Genomic DNA, 19,954 nt, shown 5'->3' on the forward strand with positions numbered 1-19,954 from the left:
TTTATTTATAGGCTATATTTTTAATTTAATGGTTTATATTTATTTAAAGGCTGTCCGTGATGAGCCAGAGCGGAAATGCTGCGAGCATCATGGGCACCTTTGCACCGGGAGCCGCAGGGAGCGGTTTGTTTTTTTTTTATTTATAGTTTTTAAAGTATATCTTGTCATATGATAACAATTAATATTCTAACTTGCGGGCGGGGTATATTAAGAAGCATGGGCGTAAGTACGCAGCATTTTTTGCAGGGGGGGGGCAGAAGTAGGGGAGGCTGGGTACATTGTAACAGGGTACGATTGAAAATTCTTAGCTTAGGGCCACCCCACATTTAGCGTCTTTCGAGCGTCGGCGTCTACAACTCTATGGCCGCTGCTCGACGCAACGTCGACGCAACTGCGCAGCCACGTCATTTTCCATAGCGCTGACCAGACGCCGACGCTCGAAAGACGCTAAATGTGGGGTGGCCCTTATGGTCAGAGACCAGGGTGGGGCAACTGCCCCACCTTGCCCCACCGTGGGTACGCCTATGCCTTCTTAATAAGAAGGGATAGGGATAACTGTCAGTAGGTATATGTGTAAGTCATATGTACCGTTTCCCGAAATGAAAAATATAGCTTCATCTATTATATCCATTATACGTGTGTATGTATAATATATTCCGTCGCTGTATGTAGGGTACATCGCCAATTATTAGCCAGTTTTCAATTACTGGCCACCTATACTAAAATGAATTCTGTGTATAGGTGAATAGAACTCATTTTTGTAAGAGGCGGCCAGTTATTGAACGAGTGGGTTGTGGATAAATTTCAGTTACTGGCCATTTTCCTTATACTGAAAATGAGTTTTATTTATCTGTAAATAGAATTCATTTTTGGAATAGGTGGCCAGTAATTGAAAACTGGCTAATAATTGGATTTTCGTACCTTATATACTAAAATGAACTTTGTTCACCTATAAATAGAAATCAAATTAAGTGGCCAGTAATTGGGGGGTGGCTAGTAATTGGCGATGTACCCTATAAGAGCCATCGAAGGTCAGGACCCCTATTCGACAAGCGACGTTTGACGTATCGTGTTGATATCCCGTTGATGTTAGGGTGACAAGCAAACTAAACCGAACCATCCTTAGTTTAGAGTGGAGTTTTAGTTGTACCAAATGATATTATCCACCGTTGATGGAATCATAACTCAGTATGCGATAAAATCAACTGTTGATTTGACGTGGATGCGAAATCTGACAGTTGTACATGTCGAATTTGGCCCCAGTTTAGTAGTCCTGCGGTTAGTATACCTACCTACGTAGTAGGCTAGTAGGTACATAATATATAGTGTTTATTATACCAATTTTTATTGACTTACCGCCAAGTGACCTAATTGTTTTAATTACGTAATTAACTATATTCATCGTAAACTGAACAATAAAAATTAAATGCCTATAGTTCTCAAGTACTCATAAAATTGCAAATAATACGCAACTTCCTGCCTACAATATTTTCTGCAATATTTTCTATTTTTTTATTATCTGTTATTTAATTTTTCTTTGTGGTGCAATAAAGAGTATTTACTTACTTACTTACTTACTTACTTGGCCTTAAGGTTGACTGGTAGAGAATGCCTCATGGCATTAAGTTCGCCTTTTGTACATTATGTTATTCTTTTGTGCAATAAAGTTTTAAATAAATAAATAAATAACTTCAATAATAACGGGCTTGCATTACGAGTATACGTAACGTATCACTAGACTTAATTCAGCAAAACAAAAAAACCGGGCAAGTGCGAGTCGTACTCGCGCACGAAGGGTTCCGTAACACAATGCAAAAAAAGGCAAAAGAAAAACGGTCACCCATCCAAGTACTGACCCCGCCCGACGTTGCTTAACTTCGGTAAAAAATCACGTTTATTGTATGGGAGCCCCACTTAAATCTTTATTTTATTCTGTTTTTAGTATTTGTTGTTATAGCGGCAACAGAAATACATCATCTGTGAAAATTTCAACTGTCTAGCTATCACGGTTCGTGAGATACAGCCTGGTGACAGACGGACGGACGGACGGACAGCGAAGTCTTAGTAATAGGGTCCCGTTTTACCCTTTGGGTACGGAACCCTAAAAAATCGTTTGGAAATTACCAACAAATACGGCATTTTATTTATGAAAGTCTTATTTTCCTTTCCCCTTTCTTAAAAAAAAACCGGCTAAGTGCGAGTATTAGGACTCGCGTTTCTAGGGTTCCGTACCTAAGTCCGACTCACGCTTGACTGCACATTTCTAATAGGTTTTTCTGTCATCTATAGGTAAAGAACTATTTTGAGTATTTTTTTTCAAAATTGAAAGACTCAGTAGTTTCGGAGATAAAAAGGAGGGGAATGGTCATTTTTTGGCTATTTTCTTAAATAATTTCGAACCTATGTATTTTTAAATTATAAAAAAAATACGTCCATCTTTCGGTCACTAATTTACATATGTGTACCAAATTTCAACTTAATTGGTCCAGTAGTTTCCGAGAAAATAGGCTGTGACAGACGGACAGACAGACAGACGCACGAGTGATCCTATAAGGGTTCCGTTTTTTCCTTTTGATGTACGGAACCCTAAAAATCATTAATCGTAATAAAATCGTTAATCGTCTCACTGCCCCGAATCAGCCATTTTTTATAGTCGCCAGATGGACTGACATCTGGGTGGGTTTCATCACATGTTCTTATAAAAACGTTGCGAATTGCTAACAGATTGTCTTAATTGTATACCATCGTCCTTACTGTTAAGAGGGGGCTAACGCTAAATTGAAGTTTGGAGTTTACTCATTGACTGACTTGAGTTTACTGCTTAAGAATCAATTTTCAATTTTCACATGGTTTGAAAGTTTATGGGGAGTAAAATCAAACGGTACATTATTATACTTTTTGCGTTACGTTACGTTATGTTTCGTGCGCAACTTATCTCGCACATCCCACGCCACGGCTGCATGGAAACACTTTATTTATTCAATGTCAACAAATAACAACTGTCAATTTGCGGAGTTTTGATTTTGAATACAATATAAAATTGTATTTTATAACCGTTCGTAAACTCCAGTCGTGCTCGTGCGTCGAAGCTGACACAAACAGTACACTTATTTTACACATTCTAATCAAGGGCAAATACCATGAAGAAATTCTCACGAAAACTATATTTGCATAAATGTCTACTTTTTATTTATTTTCGGTTGTATATCGTTACCTTGCATACCATAGCAATATAAAATAGTTATAGATTACCTAGGTAGTAATTTTTTAATAGTTAAAAATTAATTTTATTTAAATATGATGCATGCGACACACATGGCATTACACAATATTTGTATGTCTGTCTCTATTACCAAACATGTAGTTGTAGGTTGTAGCTCTATTGTTTTAGTATTGAAGACCTACTGTAAATACCATTTAAAAAGCAAATAAAATACTAAATCCAAATCTGATTCTGACAATAGCTACTGATATAGCCTGGGGATCAGACACGCTAAACATGAGTATACTTTAGTTTTCATCAAATTTGCTGGCTTTACACCCCCTCTTAATCACTGTTGATTTTGGAATCTAAACCTTCCCGCTTTAACATACGGTTGAGTTTCTAGTAATGGACTGTCTGAACTATGTTTCAATTTAATTTATTACTTATGATAGTTAAATGGGTCGGAGTCTCAAGGTCATAGTTTAAGTTTAGGTTATGACATAATTGTATATGACTGATTGTGGTGGGATTTATTTCTTGTTTTCATGATTTTTAACATCACAAGACTTCTATATCGAAACAGAATTAACTCGTGAAAACGGTGATTTTGTTAAATACCAATTAACATACCTACAGTCAGCAGCAAAAGTTGCTAAGCGAGCGAGGTGTTCAAAATCACCTCGACACGCTCTTATTCTCTTAATAAAGTCGCTTAGCACTTCTGCTGCTGACTGTGCCTGGACCTTGCCGTGTTTAAGAATACTGAGATGTTAATAAAATAGTTAAGGTCACTTCAGTTAACACGTGTGTGTTAGAAAGTGACATTCTCATTAAGTTTGAGGCAGTACCTCGCTAATCCAAACGGACAAAATAATCTCCTTTCCAGTTATTTTCTGTAATATATTGGTTGCAAATAAGTTTATATCGATCCATCAATTAAGACGAAACAGGAGCTGAGTTTTAAATATTTTAGGTAAATATACCCGGCTTGCTAACGGAAGCGGCTCCTAAAACTAGTGCGATAAGGACAAGACGAAAAATCCTGAGTAGAAATCTCAAATATCGAGGTTTCGTATGTTTCCTCCTCCAAAACTTAACCAATCGTAACCAAATTTGGAAATCTAAATGATTATGAAATTATCTGTGTCGGACCGTTTTGCTTTTTTGGCTAATTGATATCAGTTTTGAATACTACGCCTCTAATTGCGGCATAGTCAATGAGGCCATTTTGGCCATTTTTGAAGGGCTCTAGCGCCTTAAAAAACAAAAATATAAAAAAAGCAAAACGGTCCGACACAGATATTGACAATATTAATCTGTGTTGAAAAAATCATTGCTCTAGCATCAAAACCCAAGAAGGAAACAGTCGAGTACGTTTGTATGGAGAAATGACCAATCTTGTTGGCTCTTAAAAATAAAAAAATCAGTGATTAATTATTGACAACCGATGGACCTTATATACATTTGCAATAAAGTTTACGAACAATGAGGACTATAATATTGTGCGGGCAACGAATTTAATGTATTAACGAATTTAATTTAATATCAGTACCATTTCGCACCTTGCTACAGTGATAATCTGATAATAGCATGAGGTCCCCATAGTCTGTTTTTTTTTAGCATTAGAAAGAACTTCGCAGAAGTAAGCTTGTGGTTCCAAATCAGGCACTTTTGGCGGTAATAATTTGAAGTAAATTATATGTATTGACGATGCTACATTAGATAATTCAATAATTATTAACAATTAAGGAGCCTGATAAAAACTGCACGCTTGCTTCTGTGGAGTTCTTTCTAATGCTAAAAAAAACGAACTATAGCGACTTTCAGTGACAAGGTACGAAATGTACTGAAATTGAATTCTTTGACAGTAGGTACACTTAAATACGATATATTTATCAATACTCTCTCTCACCTCACATACAATCTCTCTGCACCAATTTTATATATAGGTGTCTCTATTAAATTTGACCCCATGGTTAACTGGTAGAGATCGAATGCCTTTTGGCATTAAGTCCGCCATTTGTACATTATTGTAAGGTAAACGTACTAGTGTTCGACATGCTAATGCCCAATAGATGACACCTTGCTGTCACCTCTATTGACAATGACTTAAGTTTCAAGATAACATGTACTGGGACCGCGTCGAGCACCACCTTATATATTTTGTCTTTTTATATTTCGACCTTATACCGGGTGTGGCCTGTAATATGAGCAAAAAATTAAACTGTATGCTGTACTCCTCATACTGACCAACATTTGTTCAGCGACTTTTAAAAATAACTTGTGGTTTGATTTTTAATACACTTTAAAGTTTATTCTAAGACGCAATGTATTGCGAATTTTGTTATGTTTAAGGCGTGACAAGCAACGTCAATCACAATGATAATGGTATGGCGATGGCGTCCATTGATGAACAAAAGTGTCACCGTTTGAGGAGTGCAATCTATGTTTTAATTATTTGCTCGTGTTGTTTTGTGCAATAAAGTTTAAATAAAAATAAATAATAAAAATATGAGAAGTTGTATTCAATTGATTAAAATTTATAAACCAGGCCAATGCTAACGTAACATGTTTTAATGTTAACCGTGTGTCTAGAAAACAACCTATTGAACCGTTAATTACCTATTGTACAAACAGCAACACATAACTGTACATCGGTGGACCTTATTACAAAAGGCATAAGGTCGATGTACAGTTCACGATGGTATTTAGACGTCTTTTATGTTCATGTCATTATTATTTCCATCTTGGATTATCCATGAATAACGCCGTATTCTGACCTTATGTTTATTTTAATAAGTTATTTTATATTTAATATGTTATATATACATAGATAGATTCTTTGAAATAAATATTGAATGGTATTTAAAAAAAAGATAAGATTAGATGGGGGAGGGACTAGAGGTCACAAATCGTGATGCCACATGTAAAAATCTTTTGAACACAAAGCGCGAGTCGAGTTAATTACAAAAATATTTTTAAAATAGAACATGATTTTAGAACTCATAGGTATATATTTCTGGACTTAAATAGATTAATGTAAAGTTTTATTTCACGCCATTTACACGTATAAATTATTACATATCCAATCCCAGGAATGTAACAATTCCCAAGAAAACCGGAAGTGTAACAAAATTACGATATTCGTAATTTTGTAATTTGTGTTTTAGTGACTTAAAAATGTTGTAAGACAGACTTACATTACAAGTCGATTTAGTTTTTCTCTGTCTTACAATCCGAATATTTTTTCCCTTAATCGGTCCTTCTTTATAACTTTAGCCATAAAGAGATCATTTCATATATCATCCTTAAAATAGTAAATTATTTAATAATAATTCTAACACCAACTTACTCATTCCTTTAAAGTTAATAATAATAACAAAATGAAGTACTTAATAACTTCGCCACCCAACCATTGAAAACATTTAATTAAATAATTATAAATTCGAAAATATCGATTAATTAGTCGAGTCGAGTGTTAATTCATAATTATGTACTGTATTTTTCGTCTTAAGTTCACATATACACGGTGTAACATGAGTAAACCGAATAATTTTAACAGCGTATTTCTGATCATATTTAGAGACAAAAATGTCCTATAAACTTTTTTGAATACCGCCTAGTCTAACAGATATTATTAATAAAAAAAAAACAAGTTTTTATTGTTACTTAGTGTTAAAGGCCTTTTTGATGGTGATGTTGCTGCCATGGGACGTAGTCTAAATATCCTTATTGATAGATGTCAAAAAATGACAAGTAACACTTTGCAAAAAGTAGGTTATACGAAAAAAAAATTTAAAAATCAATTTTAAGTGACAAGTTTACCTATAACATTCATTTTTTATGTACAAATACATCCAAAAAATTGAAAAAACAAAACAAAAAAAATTTTTTTTGGCGAAATTCACCTAAACTCATATTACATTTTTTACTTCTTTTGACCTCAGAAATGCGTGGTTAAAATTATTCGGTTTCCTCATGTTACACCGTGTACATTATGTGGACTTTTACCTAGATCAATAATTACAACATAAAAATGTGGACTAAAATATGTATCTTGGGACTTTTATTGTTCTTTATTTATAAACCGCATGTATTTTCTGAATGAAACAAGCAAAATAATTGCATTAACAATAATTCCAACTTAATCAGTGCAATGTAACCTAATGCACTATTTACGCAAGTATTATCAGCACTATCATAAAGTAAACAATACATATACATACCGTAAGCAAAACTACATAACACTAACACATTCACAACACTTAACTTCATATTAAATTCCATTTTATTCACTTAACGGTTATTTTGATCGAGAGAATTCTATAAAGAGTTCCATTTCAGTTTGAAAGTTGGATTTTTAAATTAGGAACGCTCCATGGATCCTTGCGCGAACGGCGTGCGCCTGAGTCGATCTATTTCGGTCGCGCATGCACCTCTCTGTCTTGGCAAAGAGTAGAAAAATACAGAAAGTCTACTGCGACAAAGGATTATCATCGGTGCTTTCGGCGGTATCTTTTTGATCAGCCTTATTGGTGTTTCGTACTGAATGCCTTGTGCGATACGTTTTCTTTTGGATAAGTTTTCTTGTAGTAGGATTGGTATAGTAAGAAAATACACAAATTGTCAATTAATTTCATATACATAGTTAATTTACTACAATTAAAATAAAATTAACCCTTTACCGCATACAATGCCAGCTATTAAACCAACTCTATTGCCAGCTATTAAAGTTTAAGTTTATACAAATATTTTTTATTACATGCAGTAAGGGAATTATTGAATATCTATAATTAACCTCAATTTCATCTCAGAGCAGGTGAGAAGAGATGACAAATGTTTTATTATCATAACATTCCTCATACACGCTCGCCGGTTTAGGGTGCTCTTGACCTGGCCTTTCTTCAGGAAAGAGCTATGTCAGGATCGTAGCAAGTGGAAATCCGTGGTCTCTGCCTACCCCTCCGGGAAATAGGCGTGATTATATGTATGTATGTATGTATGTTAACAAATTATAATAATTTTCTATATTGAGACAAAATTAGGGATAAGTTCGCCATTGTACTATATTTATGTTCTATCTGATGTACCTGTATTCCTCTCTTCCGTACAATAAAGTTTTACTTACTTAAGTTCTTCTTATATAGGTCCGCATGCGTAAGGAAGGCACGTTAAAAACCTGGAGATCGATTAAAATTTACCAATTTGTTATGGTTTTCAACTGGTTTTGATGCGACCCTAACGCTCGCCTTGGTTCACATTTCAATACGCATGCTGCATGGTTTTGAATCGATGTACAAGTTTTTAACGTGCCTTACGCAGCATGCACCAATCAGCGTGAGCGGCCGTCAAACCATAGTATATACCCAACCAAATTTTTGTTAGGAATACTGGGTCTCAACTCTCTGGAGGTAAGACGTAACTTTGCACTTCTCACTACTGCTTGCAGTATCCTGCGCGGGGAGTCGGACTGTATTGAGCTGGTGGGGCAACTAGTACGTCTGTACGTTCCTTCACGGACCAGAATCGAGTTCAGACCTCGTGACCGTTGTCTCCTGGCAGTCCCGGCTTCCCGAACTGTATCACGTAGGAATTCCCCTCTGGTTCGTTCTTTGCTCCTTTTGAATGCGCTCCTCGCGTCAGCCTCTCAGTGTGATTTGTTTGCAAGCAGACTGATGGTTGTGCGTGATGAATGTTTGAGGTCCTGTGAGAAGATGGATGCACGTCCTTCTACTGTTTAAAATGTGTTAATTTATGTCTTTGTAACTTGTGTTAAATTGTATACATATTGTATTCTTGTTCTTTAATCTTTAAGTTAGCAGTGGTTTGGTATTTTTACTGTTATGCTGTTTAACTTGTTTTAAAATAAATAAATAAGTAGTCGTGTCATAACCATATCAAAAGTATAACAAATCGTTAAATCTGAATTAGAGTTCTATTTCATTTGGCTTAGCGGCTTCGCTTAGTTGAACTCTACTTCGAAATCGAATACTTCAAAATAGGCGTGAAGTTGTGAACATTTATTCGAAGTACCTAATACTAGACACGGACTGATAGCGCAGTGCTATACGGCCCGATTCTAACTTTAAGATACGTCAACTAGTAGATCTAGAAACGATATGGATTAGATATCTCAGTGTCAAATGTGACGTTTCTTCAAACAAAAACGTCACTTTTGACACTGACACATCTAATCCATATCGTTTCCAGATCTATTAATTGATGTATATTAAAATTCGAATCCGGCAGATATTATCAAAATAGGTATCATACATGTGCCACGTCTGCGTATTATGTTACTCTTTGCACCTCCCACTCGGTTGCAGCCTGGCTGAGTTATGGGACGCTCAGGACGCGCCACATCTTCAGAAGAAGAAGGTCCTAACTCTCTACAAACTCCATACGTCCTTACGCCTTTTCAATTTGGTTGTATGCATTTTGCTATGCAGAAGAAAAGAGTAGTAACAGTCTATGATATCCATACGTTGTTAGTTCTTTTTTGATTCGGTCGGTTATCTCAGGGCTTATAGTTTTGTATTTTGTTTATCTTGAAGTTAAAAACAAACAAAAACATACTTTGGTTAACGGTGAACTTTTGACAGGTTTGAGATTAGAAGTCAAATGTCATAGCATAGTAGTATGGACTTTGATAGATGAGCCATATCTTATAGTTAAACTATAAGATATTTGTTTTTTTATCATTAGAAAAAAGGTAAACAATCTTGACGTGTCTTTTTATTAAAAAACACTTTTGAAATATAAGTAACGGGAAATATGTAACAATTACTGCGAATAAACCATTTGTATTTGTATTTGTGTATTTGTATTATTATTAATCATCAGACATCATACATTTTTCAGCATTATTGGTGCAGCGGAGTGGTGTTAACGGAATTGGTATAAATAAGTTCAACCCTAATGATTAATTAGCGTTAATTAGGTTAATATTATAACTTTAATTTACCATTTCGGTTGAAATTATCTATGCCAATTCCGTTAACACCACTCTGCTGCACCAAAAATGCGGGAAAATGTACGATGTCTGTTAATCATATATGATTATTTACATTATTTTACTTTCATAAGTAATAGTTACTGATTTTTAAAAAGCGTTTACAATTAAAATAGATACACGACAAAATCGCGTACCTAGTCTTTTTCTAAAGCCGACCACTGACTAACAGGCCGCCGGACGATATCGGCCGGTCAGTTGTTAGGAACTGTCAAATTTTAACTGACAGACGGACGGTCTAGACCAACTAAATCTAATCTGATACCTTTAAACAAGCAATTTTTTTTTATATACATAGGTAGATAGGTACCTATATATATAGGTATATTTCGGGGATCTCGGAAACGGCTCTAACGACTTCGGTGTAATTTGCTATATGGGGGTTTTCGGGGGCGATAAATCGATCTAGCTAACTATGTAGGTGTTATCTCTGGGAAAACGCGCATTTTTGAGTTTTTATATATTTTCTGAGCAAAGCTTGGTCTCCCAGATAGGTATCTGGTTAACTTAATTTATTTTCCTATTAAATTCCCTGTACGGTAGAACAAAATTGTTGGACCGGGTATGTACAATCGCCTCCTGCTGTTTTGAGGAAATATCATGCTGTTTTCCTTCACCGAAAAACGACTGGTAAATATCAAATGTAATGTAACTTTTTGTACGATAATTCCGAGAAACTCATCAAACATTATGCAAAATATGAACAGAAATAAATCAGACAAGTCAGACATAAACACAATCCAACTGGAAGCAATTAAACGAGAATGTTTAGATACGCCGGTTCCGAGAATCACTTCGCGGGTAGGCACAGTCGCCAGATATATCGGATCGGCCAAGGTGTTCACAATATATGAACACGCACTCTAACGCCCTGACAATAGAGGCGGCAGATATTTGTTTAGCGTGAAGTAACAGAATCAAAACTTAGCACATACTAAACATTTATGCACTAAACATTTTTAGGGTTCCGTACCTCAAAAGGAAAAAACGGAACCCTTATAGGATCACTCGTGCGTCTGTCTGTCTGTCCGCCTGTCACAGCCTATTCTCTCGGAAACTACTGGACCAATTAAGTTGAAATTTGGTACACATATGTTAAATTAGTGACCCAAAGATGGACGTATTTTTAAAAATTTTAAAATACATAGGTTCGAAGTTATTTAAGAAAATAGCCAAAAACTGACCATTCCCCCCTTTATCTCCGAAACTACTGGGTCTAAAATTTTGAAAAAAATACACAATATAGTTCTTTACCTAAAAATAACAGGAAAACCTATTTGAAATGTCCAGTCAAGCGTGAATCGGACTTGTGCGGAACCCTAGAAACGCGAGTCCGACTCGCACTTGGCCGGTTTTTGACATTAGTAACGATCAAAAACCCTAATTTGTTTAGCTATAATGTCCTAATAACTTTTGTCCTCAGATCACTCGTATTCATTAATTTTCGTTCGTAATTTGTTATTCAACGAGTCTATTTTATTTTCAAATGGATACAGTGTCATCTCTATAAATTTTATGAACATGACAGCTGTCACCATACCCAAACTATGTAAATCATATTATAGTATTGTAAAGAATTGGAGTCTCAAATCAGCTTCTAGATTACGTAAGAGTTCGCTCTACATATATAAAATTAATATGAAAATAGCGCATATCAGACTGAGCGCGTCTCGCCTTAAATGTAACCTGAATCACATATATTTTAAACACCCAAGGTCTTCGTGAATGAATTAAATACAATAGTATTAATTTAACGACTTCCATATGTATACAAATTAATGGACATCTTCAAGGCGATGTTACATCACCCCCTTAATAAGGAGTGTCTGTTTATTATTTACAATGCCTTCCCAACTTTAGGAGGACCAGTATAAAAAGATCCCCTAGGTAGGTGCTTTGACGCAGCGGTGAACAGAATACAATCTAAGAACTCGAACTTGACAAAAATGTGGCTTGTAAATCTTACTTGGTAAACATGTATCTTGAAAAATTAACTTGCTTAACAAACATACCGTAGAGGACCAATCGCCAAACGTGAACTATGCGTCATTGAAGAGTTCCGTTATGATCATCATCAGCAGTTCCACTTCATCAAATGTCACTTGTTTAATGTTAATGCTTAATTTGTTGGTAAAAATACAAAAATCGCTATAATTATATATGCATATATGATTTGAGGAGTTCACTCAATTCTTCGTGGATTCTATTTTTAAATTCTATTCTTAAATAAAAAGTAAATTATTTTTGAAAAGGATCCAATTTGAAATCTTGAAGTCGGTTAATAAAAATTTTACCAAATCGACTTAAAGACATACCTACTCGTATTTTTTTGCCTCATCAAGTCATCAATCCGTGATTATCCGTAACTAAAGCTTTTGAAATACTTCGCGTTTCTCCCGAGCATACTGCAAATATTTATTAGAACGAGGCGAGTGGCTGGTGAGCTGTAGGAATCACAGCGGAGCAGATGTGCTAAAAGGTTCGAAAGCTACTAATTTTTTGACCAAGCTTTTGTGGCACAGTGACTCGTGGGCTCTGCAAAATTACGAAAATTCACAGATTAAAACAGCGTACCCCATAAGGTACCTGCACCAAGGAAGGCCCATCGTTACTCGTTACTAGTATGTTTTTTTTATGTTTAATATGTATGTGTTTGAACTTTTTTTGCCGTACTACTGAACGTAGACGCAAAATTTGAACTTGAACCCATTCACACTTATAAAAGTTAGAAATTTTGAAAATAGGCAAGCTAACCGGGCCTTCTTTGGCGCAGGTATATACATATTACCTTTTTTTTTCCCTGATTCTTCCATCGTTATCAAAAGCACATTTTTTCTAATATCAAAAATTTGGTAGGTATATTTCGAATAGAAAAAGTTAATAGACACCATTTGGTGCAAAAAAATGAGATAAAATATTTTGGTTACCTCTCAGAGGTGGAACGAATCCATTTTGGGAAAACTATCGCAAGTCTGCAATGATTAATTAGCCCAGTAAACAAATTCTATTTAATGATTTAGACTTATGTTTCCTATGCCTGTTAGGCCCACTTGCACCATTTTACTAACCTGAGGTTAACCGGTTAAACCTGGCGTTACCATGGTTACCAGTACAATTGGACACTAGGTTAACGGTTATGGTGCAAGTGGGCCTTATGAATTAGCATAATAAGGTAGCGTGACTCCTTCTATTAACTTTATCCTAAAATTTATTTGCGTTTTGCGGGGGCGAGTAATTAATCTAGCTAGGTCTTATCTCTGAGAAAACGCGCATTTTTGAGTTTTTATATGTTTTCCGAGCAAGGCTCGGTCTCCCAGATATTAATTAATAAAGCAAACAAGCTGTATTTAAGATAGCTGTGGCAAATCGCACGTGGGCGATAACACCAGATAAAACTGTACTCAGATGATATAATACACGTTACTAACTACAGATACGGCCCTCTTTACCAAACGGTCGGTTTTGTGGCAAAAATATACGGAAATGATCAAAAATGGGGCAAGAACATGTTTTTTTCTACAAATGAGAGATATACACCGTGTTTTTTTTATTTCCGTTAATTTCAAGGGTGCATTCCTGAGCTTAAATCAAGTAACTTTCTCAAAGACACCGATATTCTAATTAACTCCATTTCGGAGATAATCAATATTTTATTTATTTCCTATAAGGCCTCTACAAGCGTGTACACTTGCCTTAGGGCCGGTTCACATATTGATTAGTGTTTAGAATGAGTTCATACATTTGCTACAATGTTGTATACGCCTCATTTAATTTATGAGGCGTATACAACATTGTAGCAAATGTATGTAGTTGTATTGTAGCAACTGTAGAATTGTAGCAACTGTAGAAAAGCTTCCATCCTATGGACTTCCCGAGAAATTATGTGAATACCTGTTGAAAAAAAGCGTACGTGACTCTGTGATATTTCCTACCTTATTTCGTACCTATATTTATTTGAACAACTAAATCTCGGGATATAATTGTGTGTGTATAAAAAAATTTATAGTATTTGTCTTGCTAATGGAGCATTCCACGGGCTGTCCCGTACAAACGCATTTTATTTCCTGTGTTGCGACTTTTTTCTCGGCATTTAAAGCAGGCGATTATATTTCTGTGCATATTTTTGACCATTTGTCATAGAAAAGGAAACTCTTACCTATACCTTTAAATCTTCAGAAACTTCGCGTTTCTACGGGACAACGGTAGACAATTTCATGGAATGCTCCTAATTATTCCACTTGGACTTGGATAAGCCTAATTAGTTTTCTTCTTTGTGTACTAGCATCTCCCAGTCTCCATCAAATGTGTCAATTATCATCTAGTCATCTTCGACGACTTTTTTGTGGAACCTATTTAAGTCCCGCACACTGCACAGTCCCATTTAAGCTTAAGATTTGTAGAATTAAAAACAAACATGATTTATTAACTATTTAATGAAATATATCAATTACGTTGTTTACTATTTCTGTTATGGCAACACTTAAAAATATAATATGAATGTACAACGATAAAACACAACATTTGATATGTGACAGTTTTTGGATGTACAACTAAAATTTAGACCATGTTTTAAAAGTTTCATATTTTTCACATAATTTTAATTGACCTAATTTGTCATGTTCTTTCACAATTGTAGCGTAATTTATTACTTAGATTAAAATAAAGTACACAAAAGTATGCAACTAAATTTAAATCTAAAGTATCTATATTTTAGTATTTAAAATACATGGAAGCACATTCATCTTAAACCACATTGCTCGCTAGGCTGAAATAAGTATATTGTCATCAATTTACTTTTCAAAAATTACATTTTATTTTGGGTTTCATTTAAATTACAATCAAATTTAATTGCCGGTATTTAAATGAATTACATTCATGATTTGAAGTTACATAATATCATAAATTGCTATAAATTGGCACTAAACATAAGTAAATGAATTGAATTAAGCAAATGTAGGAATATATTTTTATAATAATTTACTACCGTAATACATTTATACTTTATATCTTCTAATAAACAACTACGAATGTTCACTATGTTTTATATTATTATTTAATAAATTGACGATAGTATAATAAGTGAAAAGTTAATTATAATTTGAACACGATTTAAGTTCTTTTAGTTTGAGTTTATAAGAGTATTTTTACTGGACTAGTGACTATCTCCGATGGTTTTTGAACATCTAATTTTTGATACGGTTTGGTTTCGTTGTCATAATTATTGGCCGATTTTGCTCCATTAGTAAACGCCCTGTATACTTCACTCGACTATGAGTACGTTTATTGTAATTGTTCTATTTTTGTAGAAAATCTACAGTAGACGTCATCTGAAATATAATTTATAGAATTTTGGTCTCTGACGGAACACTAAATTTTACTAAAAATACCCTTACGAAAAATATGATTATATAAAATGCATTTATATTATATAGAATGAAATCATTAGGAATTACAACATAAATATTAAAATGTATTTTAACGAATATTTATAATAAATAGCGATTATTTAATCGACTAGTAACATAATCTAGTAAAATAATTAAAGCTGATTAACCAAATACGAGTAAATAGGTATAAAAAATATCAATAAAACTAAAATAACAATTATATCATAATTTACATCTCGACTTATCTCTTTAAATATTTGTATTCATTCAAGATTATGTAAAACAATTTGTAAATAATATAAATTTCATTTAAACTCTTGCATTCATGTAAATAATTTAGTGATTAAATAGTTTCAGGTATAGACAATATATATTATCTTAAAATACATTTCCTAAAACACCATACAGATTCGAAAACACGCGTCCCGTTGCGTTTGTAATATTTTTAATTTAAACATTTAAACTACCAAAACACCAATTAAAACTATAACTAATTCCTTTAAGGATAACAAGATTAAATAGCAGGACACACACACAAACAGGCATTTATATACTGTATTATATCTGATCCTTTTACGAACACATGAAGTCAATAAGTTCATCACTACATCTCTTTTCTAGATAAAATTGTAATTTAAATTTTGGCAACTTTGCATGTTATACGCTCTCAGGTTACTGGACTCTTAGAAATATTGATTATAATTATAAAATACAGTTGAATACAAGCTTAAATACAATCTAAGCACTAAGCTTCATGGAAGACAATAATAGTAACAGAGTTTATACTTCGTAACATAGTCCCACTCATACGGTTCGCTTAACTTTTTAATGTACTAACACAACTCCTAAATATAGAAATATAGCGTAAATCTAACATACATGAACGCGTCGCAACGCACCCAAAAGAGTCACAAATTAAAATTATACTAACTCATAAAAATATTTAAAATATTTTAGAGTATTCAATCAAACCGAGTAGTTAATCGAGTTCCTACAGCGGTAATTAATTATTATTTATAATTTATGACACATTACACACCTTAAAAGGTGTTTTAAATTGTGCGTGGATTTAGAATATCAATTCTTGTTCGAGCTTGTGTAGTCAAATTTAAGATTAGATGAAACTAAATTATGTCATCTCCGAGTCGTTGTAAATTGAATCTTATGTTAAACTACACAAGGTTGTTATCCCGAAAGTCCTTGAGATCGCGGTCATAAGACTAGTTTAAGCTGAAGCTACGCCGTGCTTTTGAATTTCCTCAGCCTGCATCTTGGTGCGCAGCGTCGGCACATCCTCCGGGATACGTACGATCTTATGGAATTTCTGTAAAAAGAAACGTACTTTAGGCAGTGCCACAATACATCTCTACGTTCGCTCTCAATTATTTTTTACTAGGACATATGTTTAATACGGGCTGTATACTAGAGATGCAACGGATAGTTGTTTGGGATACTGGATACCGGATATTCGGCCTAAACATCGGCCGGATATCCGGCCAGCGGAACTATACCTACATTTCGGTTTTTCAGGTGCGCATTTTGCAGGTTTCACCTGTTTCCTAGTAAACGTTCGCGCGGACTCATTTCTAGGTACGAAATGAGTGCGCGTGCAAGTCAGTGGAATGATTAAATTGTTTTATAATAATAAACAAGTACGAATATGACCCGTGTCTGTTTCTTAAATCCAATTTGTTTACTTCGAAATCAAGCAATGTTACTATCCGGTATCCGGCCGGATAATAGGTCACTTTGCGGTATTCGGCCGGATAGTAAAATATTGACCGGATAGGCCGGATACCGGATAGTAACCGGATACCCGGTGCATCTCTACTGTACACACTCGTTGAGAGACCCCGAGACCCGACGAGACTGGCCGAGGACGAGTGTGTACTTGCTCCTGCCTTCGCGTCTCACTCTTTCTTGCCTCAACTCGCGCTTCTCCGATTGGATTGGAGTGGTGCCGAGATTCCGGACGAGAGGCTCTCGAAGAGTGTGTAGTTGTGTACCTACAGTCGACATAATGGTATAACGCACCTCACTCGTAGTACCCGGCGTGACTCGCCACAGATACACCATGTACCCCGGGATGCACATCATGGAGGATAGTGCCGTGAACCAGCCGAACGCGTGCGCCCACCACGGGTACTCGTAGTTCATGTATTTGATCGGAGTCCATTGCACCAAGTTGAAGATGAACACGCTCTGTTGGAAGAAAACGAGATATTGAATTTACTATTCTGATATAAAGAAGTACCGTTTAAACTAATATAAATAAATATCAGGAGACATCTTACACAGATCAACCTAGCCCCAAACTAAGCAAAGCTTGTACTATGGGTGCTAGGCAAAACAAACTAAAAGCAAAAACTTATTTAATTTTTCAACAATTATAAATAAAGCAAGTTCTGGAAAGCTGGTCAATGGAGCTCCTATTAAAAAGTATCCAGGTCGTAAAATACATATAATCACAAAAGTCTTAGCGCTTGTTGATAACAAAGGTTAATTTAACACAGCTTCAATCTATGTGATGACTGTATACTGTTCGTCAAAGAAATTAATTTAAATTTCAATCAAAACCAAGCGATACTTCCAAGACATACATATTTATTACACATACGATCATTTCATATCTTATAATAAATATACACTGTGTACAGTCACCACACGAGATATGTTATGCCATTTAGGATTCTTGCTAAATTGGAAATTCTATAGTATTGAACAACCAGGTATACGACCCGTAAGGGCGCAACAATCGCGGAGCGTGAGGGTACATATGTACATGTTCATAATATGCCTATCAAATTTACAAAGCACTCCAAACACTGACTTCTGACTGATGCGATCCAAAAATGATATGAATAAATGAATAAAAAACTTACAATACAAATAGCAGGCGTGAATCCGACCCAGCAGAACTTCCACCAGATAGTGGGGTAGTAGCCGATCATCTCCTTGATGCCGTCGTAGAAGCGGTTGACGCCGAAGGCCCAGGAGATGGAGACGCACTCGAAGAAGATGAGGAAGAGCAGACAGAAGCCGGACACGGCGTACGAGTCCAGGATTTGGAACACGTACATGCCGCCCTGGAGAAATTATTATGATATGTCAAGTACCTAACCTAATGCAATGCAAACAAAATATTGAAGGAATTATTCACAATTTCACATATGCTGCCTGCTATACTCGTACGGTCATATCTCAAAATTTATGATTATTGGAGACTATATCTTAATAAATTATAATTAACTATATAGCCCAAACTCTCATGAGAGTGTGGTGGTCATATAACAAATATTTAACCAATAACTCATAAAAATCATCTTACCTCAGATATACAAGATAGTCCAACCAAATACGAAATGACACACGTAATCGCAATGAAGATCTCCTTCCTCCTCCTCAGCAACTTCGGCCACTCATCAATAACGGCCGTGATGAACCCCTCCATGGTGCAGAACTGGCTGTCCAGACCGATGAGGAGCAGCATGAAGAAGAAGAGACAGGACCAGAGCGGAGCGCCCGGGAGCTGGAGGACCGCTGACGGGTAGGCGAGGAAAGCTAGACCAGGACCTGGAATAAGAGGATTAAAGATAAAATACTAGTCATTTATTCAATATTGCATTGTCATGTACATTATAAGGTGTTACAATTTAAAAGGCCAGTTCATGACACCCTGTCACTGTACTGCTAGATGGTGTGTGAATTAAAACTGCACGAGTCCATGCGCTTGGCGGGGAACAGAACGCTACGGAACCTAAGGAACCTGGTCTTCAACAGAAGGATATATTGTCACGATCCTCAGTATTGAGGGACCTACTGAAGAAGAAGAAGAAGAAGAAAGATAAGATCAACAACAGACGGGGTACAATGATTGGACATTTGTTACGGCACGACAACTTCTTTAAAATCATCATAGAAGGCAAGATAAAAGGAGAGAGTCAGAGGCAGAAGACGTAGCTATGTAGACCGAATAAAACAAAAAGCTGGTATCGTGTCGTATTAAGAGGTTAAGGATATGGCATATGAGAGGGAGAATACTCCACCGACAAAAGGATACCTCTTAAATTGAAGAAGAAGAGAGAAGAAAGATAAGATAATATCAGATAAGAAAAAGAAAAATATGAAGAGGCATGTATTCGTAACAAAACATGTACAGGCGACAAGCGCAGAGAAAAGAGAAATATAAATGGGAGAATTTTGATTAAAATTTATATTTATTGTGAATAGCTTCAATATATAGAATCAGACCAAGCTAATTGCAAACGCCATGCAGAGTGCAATGAAAGTTAAAGTCATCGGTCCGGAAATACCGCAGGCAGTTTATTCCACAGAAGCAGTGCGAGGAAG

The 19,954-nt window shown here is 35.4% G+C and overlaps 2 protein-coding genes across 3 annotated transcripts in view; both read right to left on the bottom strand.

The window, feature by feature from the left end:
• The window catches only part of LOC134675461 (fibrillin-1-like), a 55,928-nt gene extending 48,304 nt beyond the window's left edge, over positions 1–7,624 (bottom strand). The window contains exon 1 of the mRNA XM_063533730.1: positions 7,432–7,624. Within this exon, the coding sequence (XP_063389800.1) occupies positions 7,432–7,492 (61 nt within the window). The 5' untranslated portion in view covers positions 7,493–7,624. The remainder of the gene's footprint in view (positions 1–7,431) is intronic.
• The window catches only part of LOC134675421 (sodium- and chloride-dependent GABA transporter 1), a 341,033-nt gene that overhangs the window by 297,136 nt on the left and 23,943 nt on the right, over positions 1–19,954 (bottom strand). The window contains exons 8-11 of one of the 2 annotated variants that reach the window (XR_010099737.1): positions 18,933–19,177; positions 18,487–18,690; positions 17,639–17,806; positions 15,466–16,928 (exon numbers count right to left, since the gene is read on the bottom strand). Coding sequence is in view for 1 of the 2 variants with exons in the window: in XM_063533673.1 (XP_063389743.1) it covers positions 16,830–16,928; positions 17,639–17,806; positions 18,487–18,690; positions 18,933–19,177 (716 nt within the window). In the remaining variant the exon portion in view is untranslated. Of the gene's footprint in view, positions 1–15,013; positions 16,929–17,638; positions 17,807–18,486; positions 18,691–18,932; positions 19,178–19,954 lie in introns of those variants that run through there. The other variant, XM_063533673.1, reaches the window with a different exon arrangement.

This window comes from Cydia fagiglandana, chromosome 22 (genome assembly GCF_963556715.1).
Source record: "Cydia fagiglandana chromosome 22, ilCydFagi1.1, whole genome shotgun sequence".
Lineage (NCBI taxonomy): Eukaryota > Metazoa > Arthropoda > Insecta > Lepidoptera > Tortricidae > Cydia > Cydia fagiglandana.